The following is a 24696-nucleotide window of genomic DNA, read 5'->3' on the forward strand; positions in this document are numbered from 1 at the left end:
CTTTATTCGGTTTTATGAGTAAAACCATAAAAGTCAAACAAGCATGATTAAAAATGTGTTCCACAATACAGGTTAACAACCATTGATACATCAAATTACACTGGGTTTATAGTTAAAATACATAGATTACAATACAGAATTAATCACAGCTTGACCTGAGTCTTAGGGCAACCCTTAAAAAATGAAGATTGTACAAAGCAGTATCTGTAGAAAGGAGTTGTAAAAAGATAAAAGCTGTTCTTACCCTCCTAAGTCCAGCCTTTGTCAGGATAGGGATAATAAATAATTTTCTAGGAAAATCATAAAAACTGCAGTACATTAAAAAGTGCATCATGTCCTGAGAAGACACTCCGTCTCAGCCACAGGGCATGAGACACTGACCTCTGTAGGAGCCACGCGGTTGAGCCAAGAGACAATGGAAAAGGTCAAGCCGAAACATCGTCAATAAAAGACGATCATGAATACTTTTAAGACCTAAAAGAAAGTTTCTGTGGTTGGCACCGTTTTAAACATAATGAGCCTACGCACACTAGTCTTACACAGCTCTGAAACCTCTCTTTCGCAACAGGTCCTTAAATACTGTCACTTTAAGTGCAAGACAATCAATGGATAAAATGGGATGACCAATTCCCCCGTGCTGTGGTAGACAGGACCAGAATGTTAATGACACTGGAATGAACCAATGGATGAAGAGGTCAGACTAAAAGCCCCTTTGTGCAACTGTCAACGCTTCTGTTCTACCAAGAATGGTTGATATGCATGATAAGTAGGAGGCAAAGTGCATTCAAAACTATGTCATGAATAATTCCAAATTAGGAACTCAATTAGACATTTCAATATTAGATTTATTCATCAAATATAATTGTCGTTATAGCATTAATGTGAGAATCAAAAATAATACAAATCATCAATTTAAATGCATGCTCATGACACATAAATTGTGTAAGAAAACAATAAATAAGCCAAATTAATAAGGCGAATTCAAATATCCAAATCAATAATATCAAACAACGGAGGTTATGCAATACAAGAACAAAGTGCACATGTGAAGCATACCTGGTAAATAATATAAAATGAGTGAAATGAGCAACCAACCTAAGCAACTTAAAGTGAGCCTGCCACATGATAAATGCGCAAAACAAGCTCTAAATAGAAAATGATCAAATGAGGTCAAAAGGAACCGCTTACCTACAAAAAGCAAAGTGAGCTACTTGTCAATAAAGTGGAGTGTTTTGAGAAAAACAAGCAATGTATGTATGCGGACTAAAAGTAATTGTGGCATTTTAGTACATTACATTCTTACAATATAAGACGCGAACAGAGATATAACACGAAAATAAAAACATTTTCTTCTTCTTCCTCCTCCTTTCTGTCTGAACACTTGTATTGTTAAAATTAAATAATTCTAAATTTTTTGGACGAAGCGTTCATTATTTGTGTAATCTTCCTGCCAACTAGGAGTGATTTTAGCTTTGTTTGTATTTTCATCAACAACACAAATATAAACAAGCATTTACAATGCAACGGTCTCGCCTTTGCAAAAGTTAGAGCTATTGGCATTGTAAATGACACATTTTTTATTTATGTGTTGGTTTTGAAAACAGATAAATAATGGCATTGTCATTTACAATGCCAATAGCTTAATCTCTTGCAAATGCCACACACAAACACACAGACCCACACACACACACACACAGACCTACACACACAGCGCCACACACACACACACACACACACGCACAGAGAGCCACACACACACACACAGAGAGCCACACACATACACAGAACCACACACACACACAGAGCGAGCCACACACAGAGCGAGCCACACACACATACACCCACAGAGCCACACACACCCACAAACACACACAGAGCCACACTCACACACAGAGCCACACTCACACACACACAGAGACACACACACACACACACACACACAGAGCCACACACACACAGCCTTTTGGGTAACATGTATACAGTACATACAAAGGGACTATCGTGGAAATAGAAGTTGCGAGTATGGGTGACAGCGACAAATTGCTGGGTACCAAAAAGAGACTCGCAGGAGGTGTGTAGTTACCAATTTCTAGTGTGAGTAAATTACCCAGGCAAATTCAAGAACCAGCTAACACATAGATACTGGCTTAAGAACCAGCTAACACATAGAAACTGGCTTAAGCCACATATGGAAAAAATAATCCTCTACTGTTTGTACATATTATTGAATTCAAATTTAATACTTCTTACAGTTGCATTGTGATTGATAAAATTGACATAATTATACACATAAGATATAAAAAATATTTTGCATTATAACATATGCATGATTACAAAATATCAAACAATTCATAGATATAAAAAACTATTGGATGGTTTTACTGTCTCCTGGAGACAGTAAAACCATCCAATAGTTTTTTATATCTATGACAGGAGACAGTAAAACCATCCAATAGTTTTTTTATATCTATGAATTGTTTGATATTTTGTAATCATGCATATGTTACAAACAGTAGTGGATTATTTTTTCCATATGTGGCTTAAGCCAGTTTCTATGTGTTAGCTGGTTCTTAAGCCAGTATCTATGTGTTAGCTGGTTCTTGAATTTGCCTGGGTAATTTACTCACACTTGAAATTCGCCCTGACCCAGGAAACTGAAAGGTATCAGGGGGTCCTTGTTGTCTCACACATTGTTACCAATTTCTAGGTCACAGGGTCACTGCCGTTCGGCAGTGGGGAACCCCAACACGGCGGCCAATGTAGAGCCCGAAAGACCACGCTCCCCACCGTGGTAGCCAGGACCGGATCCACAAACAGAGAGGACAGCACTGGAACGGCATGCCGGCACACCGCCAGCAAGAAAACGACGAAGGCCACGGCACAGCCCACGGCAACCAGAGACCGCCCAACATGTCCCCGAAAGGAGACCGCACCAGACACCTGGCCATGGAGAAAGCCAGGAAACGCCGCAGCTGCAGCGACCGACATGCACCCAAGACGGCCAGAGACCTGCCCCACAAGAAGCAACGAAAGCTACAAAGCCCCCAAAGGAGCCCACAGGGAGGCAAGGCCACCCCGACACTCCGCCAACAGACAACGGTGCACAACCCGACTCCAAAGAAATGGAAACACTCTCAGCAGAATGCGGTACAAAACACAAAAGGCGGGTGCACCACCATCCCGAAACCAATGAGATGGTGGAAAAATGCAATCAAGCCGTGAAAGAAAGAACACCACCGGGCTAGGACAAGCTTGGCAGTGCACGCTGCAAAGACCCAGCACCCGACCCGCCATCCCTGACCGACACGCATACAATAGGATTACCTCACCAGCCCTGCCTGCACATCGCTTGCCCCTCCCATTAATAAGGCAGCACGGACACCATTCCCCAATGGTGGCTCTCTATCACCGGAGGCAGCAGCACAATCCATCGGTTGTGGGGCACTAGTCGCTGGCCCCCACCTCGCTCAGCGGACTCCTGATCAACATTCCAAAGAACGCCATGCTCCAATCATAGCATCATAACAAATACAACATCCTAACTACATAATGTTACTACAGTATGCTATTTTAACTATACAGCAACCAATTAAAATACCACACATACATGTTATAAGCGAACAATTTTTGAAAAATAAATCACACGTTAACTTCATGCACAGTTTCTAGAAAAAATGTTAAATGCAGAAAGCGAGATGGTGTAAATGCCACTGTGTAACACTTAAACGATTTCCTGTGGCAAGACTAAAACCAGAGGCTCGCACGCTCCGAACGTAAGGCAAACGATTACTCCATAAACCAACGAGACGAGGGACACTCACACGGAATGTATCCGGCCAGCCCTGCTACACCAAACTAAAGTGCCGGACATTTTGGAATGTTGCAATTTTGATTTTTAGTGACCTCTGATGGTGTACCAAAAGGTTAGTACAGCTATCTTTCCAGCAACAGCTAACGGTAATCATGTATAGAAAAGTTCCGCATAGGCGACTTACAAGTTTTGCAAAATTAACATTTTCAATGCTCAAAAATATAAATTGTTTAAATGGCTAATGCAGCCCTTTAATATTTCGAACAAATACCAAGATAAGATTTGTTTTTGTTTTACCTACTTTTGCGTACAACATTATGACACTAAACTGGATCATTAAACACCGTCAACTGAAGCCAATGTGGGTTCCATGACGGCTCTTGATGACGTATTTGCCGATGGCTGATGTAGCGGACCCGCATGGTCGATGGTTGGAGAGTGAAAGGACCCAAGCAAAATGGTGGCAGCAGCTGTGGATATACGCGTGGTATGATGCAGTGGCAGTAGACTCAGCTTCAGAAGATCCTTGTTTACCGCTGATTCCAGGTGAGCAAATGGAATAATCGCGCTGCTAACCGGAGCTAAAGATTTGCGTTATTTGGTAGGGCATAATTTGTGATGTGTACATTGTGTGAGTTGTAGAATTCTGCACACAGCCTTTTGTCTGTAAGCCCCGTCCTTTTCAGACTGGGGGGCGTGTTTTTGACTGTTGTTTACATCAAAGAATGTAAGAAAGAAAGTCAAAAACACGCCCCCCAATCTGAAAAGGACCTGGCTTAGATAGAAAGAACATCCCTAGGACCTCCTCTCCAATGGCTGGCCACCGTTTAGGAAGCCAGCCAATGGAGAAGAGGGGCGGGGCTTAACCTTGCTAGTGATGTTCTCCTCTATCTCATTAATCTCGCCAGCGAGACTGCGCATGTGCGCAGCCTACGCTAGCCGAGACCTAAAAAGGGCAGTACCACAGGCTAAAATTAATGTATTAATACCAAAGAAGGTTGGCTTTCAATTTGCACAAATGTAATTTGTTAATGGTGTCTCGAAGTCTAACCTACGTTCTGAAAACGTTATGCTTGTCTTAAGAATTAAGCAACAATTCCACCAGCACTCTTCCTAATAAATCTACTACTATGTATACCGCTCTTCCTCCATCTGACAATAATCAAAGTTCAAGCTTGGGTCGGTCATTTCATCCTTCCAGCTTACTGGTGTTTTTTTCTGTAGCAACTTTCCACTCACTTAGCATTCAGAAGAGTTCAGTGAATCTTGTCTACTTGTGGTTCTTGTGTACTTTCATTTGACCCTAGAGACATGAAGCACAGCAGCATTTCTGCACTTTACAAGATCAAGCAGGACATGAGGACCAGCAGTTAAGTTTGGTACTCTTCTGAAATCGCACAGACACTGTGACAGAAATGGTATATTGTCTGTGGCAGGAAGTATTCCGTAAATCATTTCAATTACTAATGTTCTCTGAACTCAAGATTAATCATTTAAAACAAAGTATAAATTAGCATTCACGACACACAAACAGGAAAGGGAGGTAATAGGTTCATAAACCTGGATTACTATGTGAGACATTATACGTGAGACAGCATAGAGTTATCATTCTTTGACCCAACTAGACTGGAAGATTGTGTATGGACCCCACAGTCTTCTGAGGACCAATGGTCTGAGAACACTCAAGTGAAATGATTCATGGTGAAATAAATCAACTATCCTACTTTTCTTAACCAGTGTGTGCTCTATTCTTGGTATGCAAAGCAGTCAACTTGACAAATGTGTAGATTAGCTCCAGAATTACTTCAGAATCAGCCAGCTGTTGGTGAATGACTGTTTATTTTATCAGCCTTATCAAATAAACTTGAAAATATTTCTGGGCTGGGCATTTGGCTGAGCCCAAAGTGTTGTATACCATTTTAGGACCCTATTGTAATTTTCCCGATTCATGCCCTTATATAGGTATAAATCACTATATCCTTATATAGGCATAAGAATCATAACCATATTTAGACATAGCTCATGCAGTCCAAATACGGCAGGGCTACTTCCACTAGCTCCGAAAATCTACTTCCCCTTGCTCGAGAACTGACTTGTCCAAGAACTCTTGGTGTTTTCAAAGAACTGAGAGCCTTTAATGACGTTATTATGTCCACCTTTACGTCAAACTCGGCAACTTCAAGGTATAAATATGCCCACACTTGCCTTAGCAAACACACGGTGGTTTGGAGCAGTTCGACTATCTACTTGCCCGACGCGCCCTGCTACTGCAAGTGCCGAAGGAAGCGACCCTCCAGCAGACTCACTGAGAGAGATGCTGTCTTTTCTCCTGCCGAGAAATCCAGCTCCAGTGTTTCCAAGCTACCCTTTCGGGTTGTTGGGAAATCGAGTCCTGAGCCTGACCTTCTTCTTTCCAAATCAAGGTACGGAGCTGATTAGACCCTAAGAGAAATCTTGGCCAGATTCTTGGAAAAAAGAATACTACATTTATGCTACACCTCACTTCTTCCCTCGTACTAAGCTTAGGTTAGGTAGATCGGGGTGGGCGTATTTTAGAAGCACCAGTTGAGTACTTTTAGCCTCTGTTATTTATGTATGTATTTATCTATGGTTTAGGAACCATACAATGCTCTTACAGTATTATTTCATTCTACTCTTTTTACTGTATGCATTATATTTTGCAACCAGTTTTACGATTGTAGCAGTTCATTTCTTATGCTTGAGAAAGAAGACTGTTCAATAAATCCTTTTCTTGAAAACGCCAGTCTATCTGTTTCTCTGCACCTCTGGTGAAATGAAGCATGCACGATTGACTGAGTAAAATAACTATCTATTGTTTCCACAACTCAGAGGATGAGTTTTATCTTGGAGAAACAAAGTTGTCATGTTTATGCGGTTGTCAGAAACTAATCCCTTCTTGTATATTCGAGAACGTTTCTAGTGACCTCTGAGCTAGCTGGCACTCACAATTAAGTCTAATGTATTCGATAGAGACCTAGCAGACCTCAGTCCTACGTCTACTCTATAGGATATAAAAGCACTTTACTATAAAGTACCAATGCTGTAGAAAGGTACAGTGACGTTAATGTGCATGCTTTTTTAACTAGTAATTCCTAAAGCCTCCTTGTCTACTAACCACGGGATTACAGGAGATGCACATCTTTTTCTGTGGACGCACACCATCCTTAAGCTAGAGCACATGACAAACGTCCCTTTGGCTTGCTAAATGCCAATAGCTTTGCATTTCAAGCGCAATTGAACTAGTACTCCCTGCATGATAGCAATATGGACAAACTGCATTTCCTTGTCATGGTATCAACTGAGCGGCACCTTAGAAGCATTGAAGTGAGCCAGAGGAAACACTGGGAACTGGATGCCTACTGCTCATAACTCTGTGGGACACGATGCGAGTATATAGGTGCACAGATTGAAATAAGAATGATCCCATTAAGAAACCAACATTCGTGTAGGAACATGCACGACCTGAAGCAGCACACATTCAAGATGCTACCCTTAAGGAGGGACACCGGGTGCTTCTTTATAGCTAAAGGTTATGCCAACTAGGTACAGGTCTTGTAGAAACAAACAAAAAAGTTTGAACTGAAGTAAACCTTTTGGAAAAAGAGATATTACATTAGATATACATGTAAAACTTGGAATACATTAGGATATATCGCAGTACATGTTCTATAATATTGTTCATGATCAAGTCAAGTCGAAAATGACACTAATGCAGAGGTCTTAAATCTGTGGGGCGCGACACCTGAGGTTCTTTAATTTTTACTCCATCTTACATTTGTCATCAATTTGTGTTGCCTTTACACAAACTGCTCTATTCATGAAGTGTTTCTGCCCTTTGGACTGCAACGTGTAGAAAACCCCCCTCTGTCCTTGCTTTGAAAGCAATCTCAGACACTAGCTGGCCTAACTGCATACAGACATGTCCTGCCATTACTGATTGACCTATAGGTGCTGTAATTAATTTACTTGTGGGTTGGGCAGAAACACGACGTAAGGGGGACATTCTGGTTACATGATGTTTTTCTAGGGCAGAAACACGACGTAAGGGGGACATTCTGGTTACATGATGTTTTTCTATTGGCTAATATTTTGCAGATCTTGTATGTTCATATTAGGTATTTTGTAAGCTTGCAGAAGCTAGGACTGCCCCTTTCTTTGATGCTGAGTTTGTAACTCTAAGCATATGAAAGGCCTTTGTGTTTTGTACTCTTTAGACTACCTCATTCGGTTGCTACGGCTTCTGTGTGACGTGGCCTCACCTATTAAGTTTAATAAAGATGTCTTTTCATATTTCAGCTTCTGTGCCAAGTTCTTTTGTATTAGTAAGACCCCTGAGAATGAAGATTTCAGTTCTTCACACCCAGGGGGGCCGTGGAGTGCTAGGATGAGGTGGCGCATTCCCCAGCTTCATTTGTCCCTGCAATCTGAAACCTTTGTTTTCCTTTTGGAAAAAGACAACTGTCCTGGGACGATCATTATCAGCTGCTTGCCTGAATGAAATGCAAATGTGCCTATCCGCTAATCTGCAAGTGTAAAAAATGGTTTAATTGGTAAATCACTCTAAGTTTTGGATGACAAAGATTAGATTTTTTGAGTGGAAGTGCAAACATTTAACAACTGGGCTGGAAAGTTCTTGCTTTTAATTTTAACTGCATTTACACAGCCCTTAGTGGAGTGGAGAAGTGTGGCTCAGGGGTTAGAGGCGGCAGACCTGGAGCTTGAGTTTCGGCCCTGGACCAGGGTTCAATTCCCCGCCTCGGCGGGTCTTGGGCTCAATAATCCCACGGACTCGATAATTCTCGCTCCGGTGCCTTCTCGACTCACGGGTTCACACTCTGCTACTCTGGGCAATAGCTTGCTTAATCTCCACATCTTCCCTTCGCGGCAGGATGCCTGGCTTTCGCCTTGTGGATACCCTTCCAGGGTTATTTCACAGGGGAATACCAGGACGGGTTCCCTAAGCAAGCGCGGAGATGCCCCAGGGTAAGTCCAGCGCTATATAAGTTTCATACATCATACATCACCTTAGTACCCCTAAAGAGGAGTTGTAGGGTCAGTAATGTGTAAAAAAAAGTTGCATTAAATACACTCTGGCATTACCAAAATCTACATTTTGGAAGCACTATTTCATCATAAAACTATTTGCAAATTTTGCAGTATTCTATCTTACATTGTGTGTAATGCAAGTATAAAATAATGACTTACAAATACACAGTGCTTTCTGTCACAGGCTGTGACCTCTTAGCACTTAAAATACACATCACTATTCTACACTGCACCAATCAAGATTTAATTCTGTGGCTCTCTGGTGACACACAGACCTCTGCAGTGCATTAACTAATAGAGGTTTCATAATGTACTACAGTGCACTTCCCACTAAGTAACAACTTTTAAAATGTATTTTTCATTTATTCTGTCCATTATTTTATATGTAGATACCTGATGGTGAAAGATCTAAAAAAAACTACAGAATGTTTTGGGGCTTAGTTATGAGAGGCTTGCATCGCCAGAGCATCACTTTCTTTGACGCTCCGGTGGCGCAAGCATCTCAACCATACCTATGAGGCGGTGCAAAGTCACCCTGCATAACTTTGCATGGCCTCATACATATGGAGTAAGACATAGCAGCGCAAAGCACTGCGTTGCCTTACTCTGTGTCAAGGAGGTGTTACATGGGCTTTGCGTAGGGTTCCCACGAAACACCTATGGATTTTGAAGATGACCCATATTTACAAAATCAAATGCACCTGGGGCAGCTCCGTAAACGGATGCCTCCCCAGTGGAGGCGTAACGAGAAAATATGTGTTCATTACGCCTCGTTTTTCCTCTTTCCAGATGTGCTGCATTCTGCAGCTCACATAGAAAGAGGAAAAAGCCTCTCGAGAATGTTTTTATAAAGGATGGTGCCCCTTCCTGCCCTAAAACAATCCTGCCTGTATTGGTGCTAGGCAGCAATTTGTGTGCCAACGCAAGGGAAAAGGACAAGAATGGACCGTATTTCATAAAAACAGCGCATGCTTGCCCTTTCACAGTGACATAGGGCAGCGCAAAAAAAAAAAGACTTGCTGTGCTGCCCTACGTCAATTTCTCATAAATGAGGCCCTTTGTTTTTAGCTACATCTTTGACTACACCCCAACACTCACAGACGTTTAGTTTGCTAAACATTGTTTAATATTATTTCCCCACCATAATGATTTTTTTCTGTGGGAATTGAGGATGTTAATGGTCGTCGATAGTTGTTGATGATGAGGAGTGGAATATGCTACTTACCAGTATGCTTCTGTTCTTGGCATGTAGGGCTGCTGACATTCATATCTGTGCATAGATAGCCGCCTAGTGTTGGGTCCAGATGATTGCACCTTGTTGTCCTGGAAGAGTCTTCGAAGTATCACGAGATAGGTGACCCCTCCCCTGGACTACAGTGCGCATGGGCATCTTCTCCTTCCTCAGATTGTTTTTCGCCATTGTGGCAGAGATGGAGATAGTAAAGTAAGAGATGGCCATGCAAAAGATAATGCTGCAACTGCAACAGGCACCGGGGAGGAGGGCGGGCGATATGAATGTCAGCAGCCCTATATGCCAAGAACAGATGCATACTGGTAAGTAGCATATTCCGTTCGAGGCATGTGGGCTGCTGAATTCATATCTCTGCATAGACTGTATAGCAGTATCTCCTCTAGCGGTGGTTACCTGTGCCAGCTGCAGCAGTTTGAAAGAGAGTTTTGAGGACAGCCTGGCCTACAGCAGCTTGCTGCTTTGCTTGTACGTCTACACAGTAGTGTTTTGTGAAAGTGTGTATAGTAGACCATGTGGCTGCTCTACATATGTCTTCAAGAGGAATATTCCCTAGGAAAGTCATGGATGCCCCCATTTTGCGCGTAGAGTGTGCTTTTGGGGGGACAGTTAACGTGCGTTTAGCTTTTTGATAAGATATTTGAATGCATTTAACTATCCATCTGGCTATTCCTGACTTTGATATGGGATTTCCTTTATGTTGTGGTGAAAAAGCAACAAATAATTGTTTTTTTTCTGAATGATTTAGTTCTGTCCACATACTAAAGCAGAGCTCTCTTTACATCTAGTGTGTGTAGGGCTCTTTCAGCTACCGACTGTGGATTTTGGAATAACACTGTAGTTCTATTGATTGATTAATATGGAAAGTGGATAAGACCTTTGGCATGAACTTAGGGTTTGTTCTAAGTACTACCCTGTTAGCATGTATCTGCATGAAGGGTTCTTGAATTCTTAGTGCTTGTAGTGCGCTAACTCGCCTGAGTGAAGTAATGGCAATCAAGAATGCCACCTTCCATGTTAAGAATTGCAATTCGCATGAGTGTAGAGGTTCGAAAGGAGGTCCCATGAGTCTGGTGAGTACTACATTTAGGTTCCAGACTGGTGAAGGTGGGTGTTTCGGAGGAATCACCCTTTTGAGACCCTCCATAAAAGCCTTGATTGCTGGTACCCGAAACAGTGAAAGGTGTTGCCTGTTTTGGAGATATGCTGCTATAGCAGCGAGGTGTAGTCTTATAGAAGAGTATGCTAAGTTGCATCTTTGAAGATGCAGTAGGTAACATATAATGTTCTGTATGGAAGCATCTAATGGGTTGATTTGGTTATTGTTGCAGTAAATAACAAACCTTTTCCATTTAGCTGCATAGCATGCTCTAGTAGTTGGTCTCCTTGCCTCCTTAATGATATTCATGCAGTCTGGAGGCAAGTTAGAAGATGGGGTGCGAGGCGTAGCCTTTGATGAGGAACTACTGAAAGCTCCAGGAACGTTGTGTACCATGGCTGTCTCGTCCATGTGGGAGCAACTAGGATCATTGCGAGTGACTGTTGCCGTAGTTTGCTTGCCACCAGCGGAATCAGTGGTGCTGGGGGAAAAGCGAACGCAAACCTGCCTGACCAGTTCATCCATATCGCATTGCCCTGTGACAACGGATGTGGGAACCTTGTGGCAAAGAACTGTCATTTTGAGTTTTCTTTTGTGGCAAACAGGTCTATCTCTGGGTAACCCCACATTGAGGAATGGCTGGAGAACTTGGGGGTGAATCTCCCATTCGTGTAGTTGTTGGCTGTGTCTGCTGAGCAGATCCGCTATTTGATTGTCTTTTCCTGGGAGGTGTTCTGCCAGGAGAAAGATGTTTTTTGGGATAGCCCACTTCCATATGCTCTGTGCCAAATGGGACAGCTGTGGAGAGTGTGTTCCTCCCTGTTTCTGGATATAGTACATGGCTGTCATGTTGTCCGTCCGCATCAACACAGTCTTGTTGTACAAGTGTTTTTGGAATGCTTTCAGGGCTAGGAATATTGCTAGCAACTCTAGTTTGTTGATATGCAGCTTCTTTTGTTTGATTGTCTGGAGCCCCTGTACTGTGTATTGAAGTAGGTGGGCTCCCCAACCTGTCAGTGATGCGTCCGCTGTTAATACTAGTTGTGGAACTGGCTCTTAGAACAGTCGCCCCTTGGAAAGGTTTAGTGGGTTCCACCACTGCAGAGAGTTGTAAGCGCGACTGTTTACCAACAATAGGTCTTTTAGTAGTCATTGAGCTTGGTTCCATTGTGTTGCAAGGCACTCTTGCAGTGGACGCATTTGAAGTCGGGCATGGGGGACAATGAATATGCAAGAGGCCATCATGCCTATGAGCTGCATGAAGACTCGAGCTGGCAAAGAGTGTCGTGGCAGAAATTTGCGAATGAGCATCTGCATGCTGGCTATCCTCGCCGAGTTTGGATATGCCTTTGCCACTAAGGTATCTATAGTAGCTCCCAGATATTGTTGGGTGTGGGATGGTTGTAGGTGGGATTTTGGGTAGTTTATTGAAAACCCTAAGCTGTGGAGCAGCTGAAGTGTCTGAGATGTGTCTCTTAGACACTGTTTGTACGATTTTGCTAGTATTAGCCAATCGTCTAGGTATGGAAAGACGTGGATGTGTTGTCTCCTGAGATGTGCAGCTACTGTTGCTAAGCATTTTGTAAACACTCTTGGAGCCGTGGTTTCCCCGATGGGTAGAACCTTGAATTGGTAGTGTTGACCTTCTATTGTGAACCTGAGATATTTTCTGTGAGCTGGATGGATGGGTATGTGAAAATACACATCCTTGAGGTCCAATGTTGCTAGGAAGTCTCCTTGCTGGAGCAACGGGAGCACTTGCTGTAGAGTGATCATGTGGAAGTGCTCCGACAGTATGTATTGATTTAGGGGTCTGAGGTCCAATATTGGTCCGAGGGAACCGTCCTTTTTGAGAATAAGGAAGTATAGTGAGTATACTCCTGTCCCTTGGTGTTGGAAAGGGACTGGCTCTATGGCCCCCTTTTCCAGCATGCATTTCACCTCTTCTTGTAGCAGGGTGATGTGTTGTTTGGACATTGGACGGTGGCTGGGTGGTATGTTGGGTGGAGTACAAGTGAGTTCTAGGCAATAGCCATACTGGATAATTTGAAGCACCCTCCTGTCTGTGGTAATTGCGTTCCAGACTGGTAGGAATTGTTGGATTCTGCCTCCGACCAGTGTTAAATGGTCTGGAGGTAGTGTGATGAAGTCACTTTTTTGCGGCAGTGGAGGCTCTGGTGTTATTGCTTCCACGTCCTCTTCCCTTATTATTGTTGCCCCTATAACCTCCTCTGTTGGAGTTTTTGTTAAAGGAACCTTGGGTGTTGCTTTTGTATGTCGACGAGGTTTGTGAAGTATTGCCCCGTGTAGCTCCTCTGTATGAGGAGCGTCAAAAGGAACCTCTGTGTTGTTGAAACTGCAATGCGCCCACTGATTTTGCAGTTTCTGTGTCTTTTTTCATTTTGTCTAAAATGATGTCGACTGCAGGCCCGAAAAGGAAGTCTTGATTAATTGGTTGGTTAAGAATGGTGGATTGCACCTCGTTCTTAAAGCCAGAAATACGTAGCCATGCATGTCTTTGTAGTAAGACGCTAGTGTTAATGGACCTGGCTGCAGTGTCAGCTGTGCAAAGCGCACATTTATTGGAGGCATTTGTAATAAATTTCCCCTCCTGTATGAGGTCATTAGCTTGGGCTTTGAAAGGCTCAGGCAGGTGTTGCATTAAACTTTCAAGCTGGTCATAGTGTGCTCTGTCGTAACGAGCTAGCAGAGCTTGTGTATTTGCTATTCTCCATGAATTGGAAGCCTGTGATGCTACCCTTGTACCCGAGGCCTCTAGTATTTTGGACTCTTTATCAGGAGGTGGAGTTTCTCCTGTTGTCTGTGAGTTGGCCCTTTTGCGTGCATTAGCCACTACTAGTGAGTCTAATGGTAACTGACCTCTGATATAAGTAGGGTCTGCTCTATATTTCTTTTCAATCCTGGGATTGATTACGCGTGCCCTGGCTGTATCTTTAAAGATATCTGGTGCATGTTTTAATACCCCTTTTAACATAGGAAGTGTTCTTACATTTTCTTCTGAAGTAGGAAATGTATCAAATAAAAATTCTTCGTCTATAGGGTCATTGTGCATGTCTACGTTGTGGTACTGCGCTGCCCTATCTATTAGCTGGTTGAAGACAATGGTGTTGTCAGTAGGTGATGGCTTTGTTGGGTATGAGGAGGTGTCGGGGATTGGATGCGTGTCATATGGATCAGTAGGTTCACCCCATGGTTCATCTTGAGGGTTAGGACCCTCTGGATAGTCATAATCATGTTGAGGATCTTCCACTGTGTCACCCTCATTGTCCCCAGAGTGCGAAGGAGAGTAAGGAGCAAAAGGCGTAGTAGGCATAGTAGGATAAAAAGGAATGAAGGGTCTGGAGGGAGAAGTCCCAAAGTCCTTCTTTTTCTTTAGAGGAATGGGGGAATGAGAGTCCGTGTCCAATGGCCTCTTTTTCCTGTGTAGGATTGAGACTTTACCAGTCTCAGGGTTTATATATATATTTTTGCCTAATCGTCTGATGGATCTGGATGGAAAAGTTCTTCTTCCACTGTCTGTGGCTGTGTCTTTGACTTCTTTGGCTTAGTTGGATTGACTATTGCCTTCGGGTCGAGAACCTTTTTTGGTTCGATGACTTTCAGCGCCTTATTGCTCTTTCTCGGCTCGGCCTCTTTATTTGGGTCGACTAGTGATTGCGGATCCACCGGATCTTTAGGTTCGACACCCTTTTGTGCTCGACAGTTTTTTTAGGTTGACTGTCTTTTGTCGAGTCGATTACTTTTTTCGGATCGACTGGTGTTTTAGGAGAACTTGTTTTTGGTTCAATGCCTTTCTTTGGTTCGATAACCTTCTCAGGCTGGACCACAGGCTTTGGCACGGTGCCCTCCGTGTCGACGACCTTCTTCGGTTCGACGTTTTTCGGCGCGGCGGCCTTCTTTGGGTCGACGGCCTTCTTCGGTTCGGCGCCCTTCGTGTCAGCGGCCTTCTTTGGCTCGACGGCCTTCTTTGGTTCGGCGCTTCTTGGCTCGACGGCCTTCTTTGGTTTGGCACCCTTTGGCTCGACGGCCTTCTTCGGGTCGACGCACTTAGGCTGTAAGGCCTTCTTCGGTTCGATGCCCTTCGGGTCGACGACCTTCTTAGGTTCTTGAACCTTCTTTGGGATAAAGTTACTTGGACCTGGGGTCTCTGAAGGCTTAATATTTGTTTTCGGAGCCGAGCCGGACGGCGGGGCTGCCGAATGATGTTTTGGATCTTGGCTAAGGCCTTTAGGCGATGCCTCGACCGGAGCCTTCGGTAACGGGGTAATTGGTGTCGGGGGCAGTGTACTCACGATTTGCCCCGGTGGGATTTCGTCATCAGAGTCAGAGTAGTCCTCGACGGTGACGATCTCTAGATCCGAATCTTGCGCTTCTGGAAGATCTTGTTCATCCTCGAAGATGTTGTCTGGTTCCGGTGCCTGTCACTGCATCTATTGCCTAGAGGCCCGTCGAATCCGGATGGTTTTCTTCGAACGGAATTGGGCACAGGCTGGTCAGGTTTCTTCCTTGTGGTCTCGTGATAGGCACTTGTTGCATACTGTGTGTTTGTCAGTATGCGGGAACTTGGAGTGGCATTGTGGGCACCTTTTGAACGGGCTCCTTTCCATCGATAGCAGGCCCACGTGGCGTTGAAAAGGCCCAACGGCCCGCGTCGACGACCGAGTCAAGATGGAAAGCTTGATCGAGTCAAGAAGTACAGAGCAAGAAACAAGTCAAAGGCCTTTTGGCCTCTAGAAAAGTTTATTTTCGATTCCGAAGTTGGAGTATAGGAATAACATCCGAACCCAATGGCGGAAAAAAACAATCTGAGGAGAAGATGCCCATGCGCACTGTAGTCCAGGGGAGGAGTCACCTATCTCGTGATAGTTCGAAGACTCTTCCAGGACAAGGTGCAATCATCCGGACCCAACACTAGGCGGCGATTTATGCACAGATATGAATTCAGCAGCCCACATGCCTCGAACACCAAGTTCTAAAATGTTTTGTCAGAATTGGGTCCTTACGCCTGAAAAAGTTTGACAAGGGGGTCTCGGCATCAAAAAGTTTGAAGACCTCTGCACTAGCGAATAGAATGCAAAAACGAACACCTTGCAAAAATGTGGATATGTCATAAATACTGACGGTCATGGCAGACCTAGAATATGAGGCATGTTTCACTAGTGAATGCTTTAATGGGAGCAGTATCAGCGAACAGTGCAGCCTCTTACCTTCAGATTAGCCAGTAAAGGATATTAATTTTAAGATACGTGGACTGACAGACCTCCATCTCTGAAGTAGTGCAGCTAGTTATTTCCACCTCAACGTCCCCTTTGAGGGGACAAAGCACCTTGTAATTGTCTTTTAGGCTCAATTTCTTCCTTTTGTTTGCAGCCAAATTGAATTTGTCTCAGCTATGAGACAAACTCAGTGAACTAAACCCTCAGCCACCACTCTATTAAAAGCAATGAAGCTGTAACATAATGAGATCATGGTATAACAATGCAGCATTTGTTCTTCAAAAGAAAAAAACAATGACGTTATGAGCTTTTGTAAAGTGGTAATATGGGAAACTCATAAGCTGACAAAGCTGCTAGAACAAAAAGGTTTGTGTAGTTAAATAAGTCTGAAAGAGTAAAGTAGTATTACCTGGCATCACAATGATTCTTCCTTTAGCCTAGAAAACAAAAGTAATTGTTTAACCAACGGCAGAGCATTTATGGAACATAGGGCACATGCTTCCAATTATATTGTCGATTTTCTCTCACAAGAAGAGGTTGTTTAACAGGTCATTTGCAATGACCGCACAAATATGGACATTTCTGAACACTAGCAGCTAACATGCAAAGAGAGAAATCCTTGAGAAATGCATTCTCCAGGCAGAGCCCAATAAGATGCAAAGTGTAGGAAATTTAGGAATATTAGTTGCCCCCTCAAGATGAAGTAAGGGAAGGAAATACACCCCTTGCTGAGTTGTGGCTAGACCTTCTGAACAATACTGGTATCAGTCCTTTTGAGTATTTCCAGAAAAAAACAAGCATTGGCAAATTCATTATGTCTAGCATTGATTTAGTTGCTTGTTTTGTCATGGTTATTGTATAAATGTATTACTGGGGGAGATAGCGGGCCACTTCCAACATAAAAAACAGAGTGCACCACTTTTCTAAGAATTCATTCACGTTACCAAATAAAGCATTCACGAAAGCTACATATGTTTTGATTCGCTTCCTCTGCAAGCCTGCTATTTAGATAAACCAAACAAACGACCATACAATTTATCATTTAAACCTACTATCACAGGCTTGTCCATTTTAAAAAAATGTTGCGATCCGTTGGTAATATGAAAGTAGTCTGCTCTAAGTTTGCAAGCACTACTCTTAGCTTTTAAGGAAAATATATTATTAAACATGGGCAGCGGCACTGCAAGCTTTCCTCACATACTGAACACCTACAGTAGAGGCAACAGCCACGCAACCACCCGGGCACAGAAAGCACCTACAGCACAGGCTGCTGCCCCACCAACGTCCCTTGCACAGAGAACAGGCACAACAGACGCCTCCATGCAGATGGCCTTTACACACAACCAGACACAGACACAAACATGACAGATACAATAGGTCTAGCAGAGACAGCTCCCAGACAAACTTCACTAACATCATCATTCTGTTAGAGGTTTTGTGTCCCTCCAAACAGGAGCCCTACAACTTCATCCCCAATGAAGCAAAAATATGGCTGCACTTGAAGCATAGCTGAAGTGCAGAATGTCACTAAGCTGACTTTCAGCTAGTCCTGGTTTCTCAGTCGACAACATTGAGCAGATTAGGATTGAAGGCTGTACGCGGAAGTTGACTAGAAACCTTTTGGCAGTCTCTTGAGCATTTAAGACGGCACCTAGCATGTTAGATAATCTCAGTATTTTAGCCTTTGTGGCTATGGTGCTTAATTTGTGCGACTGTTTGCTGGTACTTGGCTACCAACCTTTTTTCTTTGCTCGGGAACTAATTTATGGCAGCATTCAGTCCACTACAATGTAGACCTGTCAATTGTGTTGATCTTCTGTCTCTGTGTTCAATCTGGAGTGGTGATGGCTGTGAGGCAGGGCGAAAAAAGAGCTCTAATTGCACTTACCCAAAAAATGTCTTGGTGGATCTTCCCCTGCCTCTCTGGAAGATAAAGGAGGTTTGCACATGCAGTAGGGCACTACGTGGTGACTAGCCATTTCCGAAGATTAGCCCACAGAAGCTTCATCCCATCAACAAGAGGAAAAATACAATCCCTCTGATAAACGATTAGTCTTACAAAGTGTACTCTTTAGAATAGGTACATCTAAATGTTTTTCCTAGATAAAACAAAGTAGTTTCTCCTCTTTTCAGAATTAATATGGAATACATACATTTTATAAGTTACAGAAGTATTGTCTTCTGTTTATGTAGATTTTTACATGTCATTTCACTAAATTCAAATCCCTACAAAAGAAAACCATCTTTGAATACTTAATATATGTTGCAAACCCTTGCATTATAATCCTTTCCATTTATCAACTATAACAGGAAATACATAGTTTCAGAGTACAGGAATGTTGGGACCGCCACTGACAACATTTGTGAGGCTCAGGTCCACTAATGGATATCTCTGGCCTTCTGTTTCAACAAATCCTATCTTAATGTTTCTGTTTCTCCCTGTTTAATTTAGAACCTTCTACCCTCAGTGGGTGGAATGCATGACAGTCCTTATGCATTGGGTTACTAATTTTTATAGCCCTTCCCCACTTTCAGGATCTTTATTTTATTTATTTATTTATTTATAAAGTTTTATTAAGCGCGGACGTGACCCACAAGGGTATCAGAGCGCTTTACAGTGTACAGTACAAAAACATAAATGGATGAGGTGGTATACAAGCATTCGAATGTGTCATTTCGTACAAAAGAGATATATAATACATGGATAACAAACATAGGGGACCGAGAATCTGCAGGACATTGCACAATATACATTTATTGAGCATTAGATGAATCTGCTAACAAACAAACATATAATATCCTCCTTCGATTCACAATGGGAATAAAGTATATAGATAATAAAGAGGACCGAGGCCAATTAAGCGCTACCCTACATACAGTTATTTAGCATTAAGGGCTGTAGTATTAATCTTACATATAATAGTCTCGTACATTCCACCGGAGATAGGCAATGATATGCGGATCTTATAGGTGACTCTGTATCAGCCTAGAATTAAGACTTAGGACATAAATTTGTTCATTAGTAGTATTTTACTTTTTTTTAATGCGGTAAAGGAAGAGATTCCACGCACCACTGGAGGTAAAGAGTTCCAAATCTTTGGTGCAATCCTCTGCAGCCAGTTCGCTTCTTATGAAAGGATTGAGGATTTCAGAAGGAAAGTAGTTGCACTTCGAAGAAGTCTGCAACCTCCAAACCTTTCTAGCTTTAGAGCCAAGTAACTGGGTGTATTGTCATGTATTGCTTTGTGGGTCATGCATTCTACTTTTAGGTGTATTCTTGTCTCGTAAGGCAGCCAGTTCAAGCCTTTCAGGATCAGAGAGATGTGACTATTTCTTTTGGTTCCTGATACCAGTCTAGCCGCAGCATTCAGGGATGCCCTCAGCGGAGCCAGCTTGTATTTGGGGAGACCACAGAGAGTGGTGCTTCCATAGTCTAATCTTGGCAGCTCTAGGGCTTGCACTGCCATTTTTATATCGGCCTGAGGGAGGATAAGTTTGAGTTTCCTTAATATACTTAACTTCTGATTAGCTCCCTTGGTGGCATTAGAGATGTTGGACTTCATATTCAAATGTTTGTCTACGGTGATTCCTAGGGATTTTGCTGAGTCAATGATGAGGGGAACACAGTCAAAGGAGGTTAGGTGTTTTAACCATAGGTCTAACTTAGGTGTGTGACTCGGTGGCGAGATGAGAATGAATTCAGTTTTTTTGGTATTCAGCATGAGGTGGTTGTTAGTTAGCCAGTTTTGAGTGTTCAGTAGAATAGTTTTGAGGGCAATGAAGTCTTCTTGGGTGGAGATTTTCAGATACACCTGAGTGTCGTCAGCGTATAGGTGATATAGAATGTTTGCTGATTTCAGTGCGTTCGTCAATGGCTTCATTAGGAGGTTGAAAAGAATGGGTGATAGGGCTGATCCCAGAGGGACATCCAGGGTGACCACAGTGGGTTGCGAGAGTGAATTCTTCATCTTGATTCTTTGTCTTCTGTTATTTAGGAAGGAGGAGAACCATTGCAACACTGTGCCCGAGAGGCCCATCCTTCGTTTCAATAGGTGCAGTGCAGATTCTGTGCTGTGACCTTGGCGGAAGCTGGATTGGTGACTGTCTAAGAGGTCATTCTCAATATGGTTGCATAATTGAATTTGTACACATTTCTCCAACAGTTTCGCCAAAGTGGGGATGTTCGATATAGGGCGGTAGTTGTTGAGATCAGATGGGGTGGCATCAGCTTTCTTTAGTATAGGTGTGACCTGCCCTACTTTAAGACAGTCCGGAATGGCACCTTGTCTCAGGAAGGCGTTTACAATTTTTGCCCATAGGGGTAGGATAGATGTTTTTAACATTTTGAACAGGGCAGGAGGCAGGGGATTAGAGAAATGATTGGAGGGGTTGATTGCTTGAAGAGTGTTATCGATTATTTGTTGAGAGATTGGAGAGAAGGTGTGCCATGAGGCATTGTTTTTTTAGACTTCCCCTGGATTATTAAAATGGACTTTGAGTAGAGCGCCACATTTAGAATCTTGGGCCATAGATTGTGGGAGCGCCTTCTTTGATTGGATATCTAGCTCGATGGTTTTAGTCTTTTCGTGGAAGAAATTGGCAAGCACGTCACAGGTAGGTGTGGCCAGGTCATTTAGTTCCCTAGAGTTAGTCGTATTGCATGATTGTTGCTTGACGATTTCAAAGAGTTTCTTTGGCCGGTTGATAGCTTGGTTCAACTGGGTTCTGAAGAAGTCTGCCTTTGCCTTAAGAATATTCCTATTGTATGAATTCCTTAACCTTCTAAGGTGATCAAGGTTATCAGTGGTGGGAACAGATTTCCATAGCCACTCTGCAACTCTTAGATGACATCGCTCTGAGTTCAGGGTCTCATTGAACCAAGGTTTGGAAATTTTGGAAGATATGTTTTTGATTGGAGGGGCGCTGTAGAGTCCAGGATTTCAAGTAAAGTGGAATTGTAGAAGGTTGTGAGGTCATGTACATCAGTCATGTCCGTCATGAGGGTCAGGGCCGAGTTGCAACGGTTTACCAAGGTGATTGGGTTGATATTTTGTAAGTTCCTATTTCATTGTCTTGTTTTTGAGGGTTGGGCCCTTTTTTGAGTAACTTTGATATTGATGGAGAAGAGGATGCAATAATGATCAGACCAATCGCATGGGGTGATGGATTCTAGTAGGATGATGTTTGTTTTTGCAATGATGAGGTCCAATGTCTCTCGCTTGTTGTGAGTTGGGCTGTCACAGAATTGAGATAGCTCCTGTTCTGACAGAAACTCTTTAAGACAGCCTACAATATGATTGTTTGCTTTGTTCCAGTGGAGGTTAAAGTCACCCAAGAAAATATGAGGTACTTGTAAGTTGACGTTGGATGCCAAGACCTCCATTATCTCGTTGATAAAAGTCAAGTTATCGCCTGGGGTTGGTAGAGTATGTGAAGCTTGCTGGCGATGCGCTTAGCATCAGAGATATTAATACCTCGATAATCACAAGAGGATAGGCCGATGGAGTCTGCTTGCTTGACTGATATTGAGTTACGATAAATGCAAGCTACCCTTTTCCCAAGTTTCCTTATTCTGTCTAGTCAGATTAGGACGTGGGAAGGAGGAACCAGTAAGTCAAAGATGGGGGAGGAGGAACTATTTAGCCAGGTTTCTGTGGGGACCATTATGTCTAAATGATTCTCTAAAATGAGGTTGAATCTATCCGGAGCATGTTTGCTAGCAGATCTGCAATTAAAGAGCTCACTTCAACTTGTTAATAGAGTGGTTTAGGGTAATCTGTTCTATGTTGATATTTGTGACGTTATCTCTATTTATGGATCTGTTGTTGAGAGTCGGTTGTCTGAGCGGATTGGTTACAATGTATTGAATAGTGCCACATTGCAGCTTACTATTATCTGCTGCCCGGGCATAGGATGTAAGGAGGTCGTCTATGTCTCTGTCCGATAGTTCATCGCTTGCCCACCAAGGCCACGATGGGGAGGCTACCCGGATTAGTGCTTTTGGGATGTGTGAACTTGGATATGTGTCTACTAGGTTGGAGGTTGATTTGGTCATTCTGACTAGTGTTCTCGGTGTGTGCCTTCGTGGGGATGCAATTTCTCGTATGGAGACTGATTTGGTTCACGGTGTCATTGGGGGCTCTGTGTATGTTAAGAAGTTTTTTAGTGATAGTAGACAGGCTATGCATTTCGCCCTTGAGATGGGATAGGCCAGTGGTTAACTCATGAGTCGAGTGATCCAGACAGAGTTGGGAAAGTAGATAGTATGTGTGGATGTATGATCAGTTATGGGGGCGATCCGCCAATAGCGTCTGTTTGCATGGTTATGTTCTCCAATTGCTTGGGGATAACTGCATTAGGTATGGGTGTATGATCAGTTATGGAGGCCGATTCACCAGTAGGTTCTGTTTGCAAGATCACGTTCTCCATTTGCTTGGGCTAACTTCATTACCAGTTGATGCGGGAAGCGGAACCGGGAGGTTTGTTGTGGGGTCCACATCAGTGAGTGGTGTGGTATATAGGTGAGGCAGCCGGATAGGGGCTTCCTTGTGAAGTTGGGGAATGGCCATTGTGCTCTGTGATTGGATGGGTGGGGTGAGTGTAGTGGTTGTAAGGGTCCACTGAGATATCGAGGAGGACAGTGGGTGAGGGGGATCTATGCAATCTGCTTTGGATGAAAGGCGGGAGAGGAGGTCGGTGTTGGTGGCATCCCGTTTGGTGCCACCCCTCGCAGACGGCAGGGATAACGGTGGTGTGTCTGTCATGATGAGATCTGTAGCAAAGTCTAACCCTGCCTCTTATGGGCTGGGGGATTCAGGTGTGGCAATGACCAATCGGACTGGGTGGTGGGATTACTGGGGTTTTCTGCACTGCTGAGGTATATGGCTAAGTGCAACCCAGTCTCACCTGGGCCAGGGGACCCATGTGTATTTGGATCAGGCATGTCTGGGGGTATGGGCACAATGTCGATGATGGCATTTGTCAGATTGGGATAACATCTGGAATAGCCCTCAGCAGCAGACTACAAGGCTATATTATGTTATGGATACCGACTTTTGAGCTAACAGCTTCATAGGTAAAACAAGTCTTACAAATTTCCTTGGCCAATAAAGAAATGCACAAAAAAAGCAGGCAGGATCATTGGTGAGGCAATGCAACACATTCTGCTTAGCAAGCAGCACCCAGGCCACTCGTCACAGCCTCAGTGCACTCTGTGTTCAGCAGTAATTCCAAGTTTTGCTTTTGATGTGTGGGAGTGCAGACCACAGAAGAAGTGTTGACACTTTAGTCGAAAATTGGAGGACTATTCAGAGGATATGAGGAAACGCACAGAGGCCGCTTCGAGTTACTGGAGACTCCTAAAAGTTGGAAGAAACTTGGCAGACTAGAGCTGTACGGGTTCTCAGTAAGCAGCATAAAAAGTCCATGTATACTGGCCTGGTCTTCAAAGACTACAGCAACATTGCTTGTAGTCCTGGTACTACACAGCAAACTCTGAAAACATGGGTGATACCGAAAAAAAAAAGTCTGGTTAGACTTTCATTGTTGCCTTCCATAGAGGGAGAAACAACATCACTGGTCTGTGGAGGGAGGTGTTAGATCACACTACGAACCCCCTAAGAAAATAAAATTGTTTTAAAAATGAAATTAAGAACTTACATTTCCCTCTCCATTCACTGCTAGATGCAAGGCCATTCTGTAAGCAGTACCTAAAATTCACAGTACAGTACCCTTTGCCCTTGCCCAAACTTAGCTATCTCTTAGGGTGATGCATTCTTGCTCTCTCATCTTGAGACACCATTGCAACGTACTGACTTTAAGACAGCAGTCTTTACCAAAACACACGAGAACACCTTTTGCATTTCTTTCAAAATCATCTACAGATAGGCTAAATTACCTCAGACGGCAGGAAATAAGGAGGATTGGAGTGTAGGAGACAGTACACTACTTGGCTGTCCTCCTAAAGTACTTAAATTAACTGCTAGTTCCTGCGAAGGCCACTTGGAGGTTGTGCTCTAGTGTGGACAAACTTCTCTGGTTTGGGGCAGGTACCTCATCCTGCTCACTGAATGGCAGGCATAGGAATAACACACAGGCAAGAAAAGGGATTAGAAATATGCACATGATTCTACATGCTATTAAAGATCTTCAAAGGTTTGCCTCAGAACACCAGATGTACAGTCACACAAGCACTCATCACCAGCAAGCTGGACTACGGCAGCACTCTCTATGC

The 24696-nt window shown here is 43.3% G+C and overlaps 1 protein-coding gene across 7 annotated transcripts in view; it reads right to left on the reverse strand.

Moving 5' to 3' along the window:
* CUTC (cutC copper transporter) overlaps positions 1 to 24696 on the reverse strand; it is a 342323-nt gene that overhangs the window by 36611 nt on the left and 281016 nt on the right. For all 7 annotated transcript variants that reach the window (XM_086922591.1, XM_086922593.1, XM_086922596.1 and 4 more), the window contains one exon: positions 16873 to 16900. In XM_086922591.1, the coding sequence (XP_086778717.1) occupies positions 16873 to 16900 (28 nt within the window). The remainder of the gene's footprint in view (positions 1 to 16872; positions 16901 to 24696) is intronic.

This window comes from Lissotriton vulgaris, chromosome 5, assembly GCF_964263255.1.
Source record: "Lissotriton vulgaris chromosome 5, aLisVul1.2, whole genome shotgun sequence".
NCBI lineage: Eukaryota > Metazoa > Chordata > Amphibia > Caudata > Salamandridae > Lissotriton > Lissotriton vulgaris.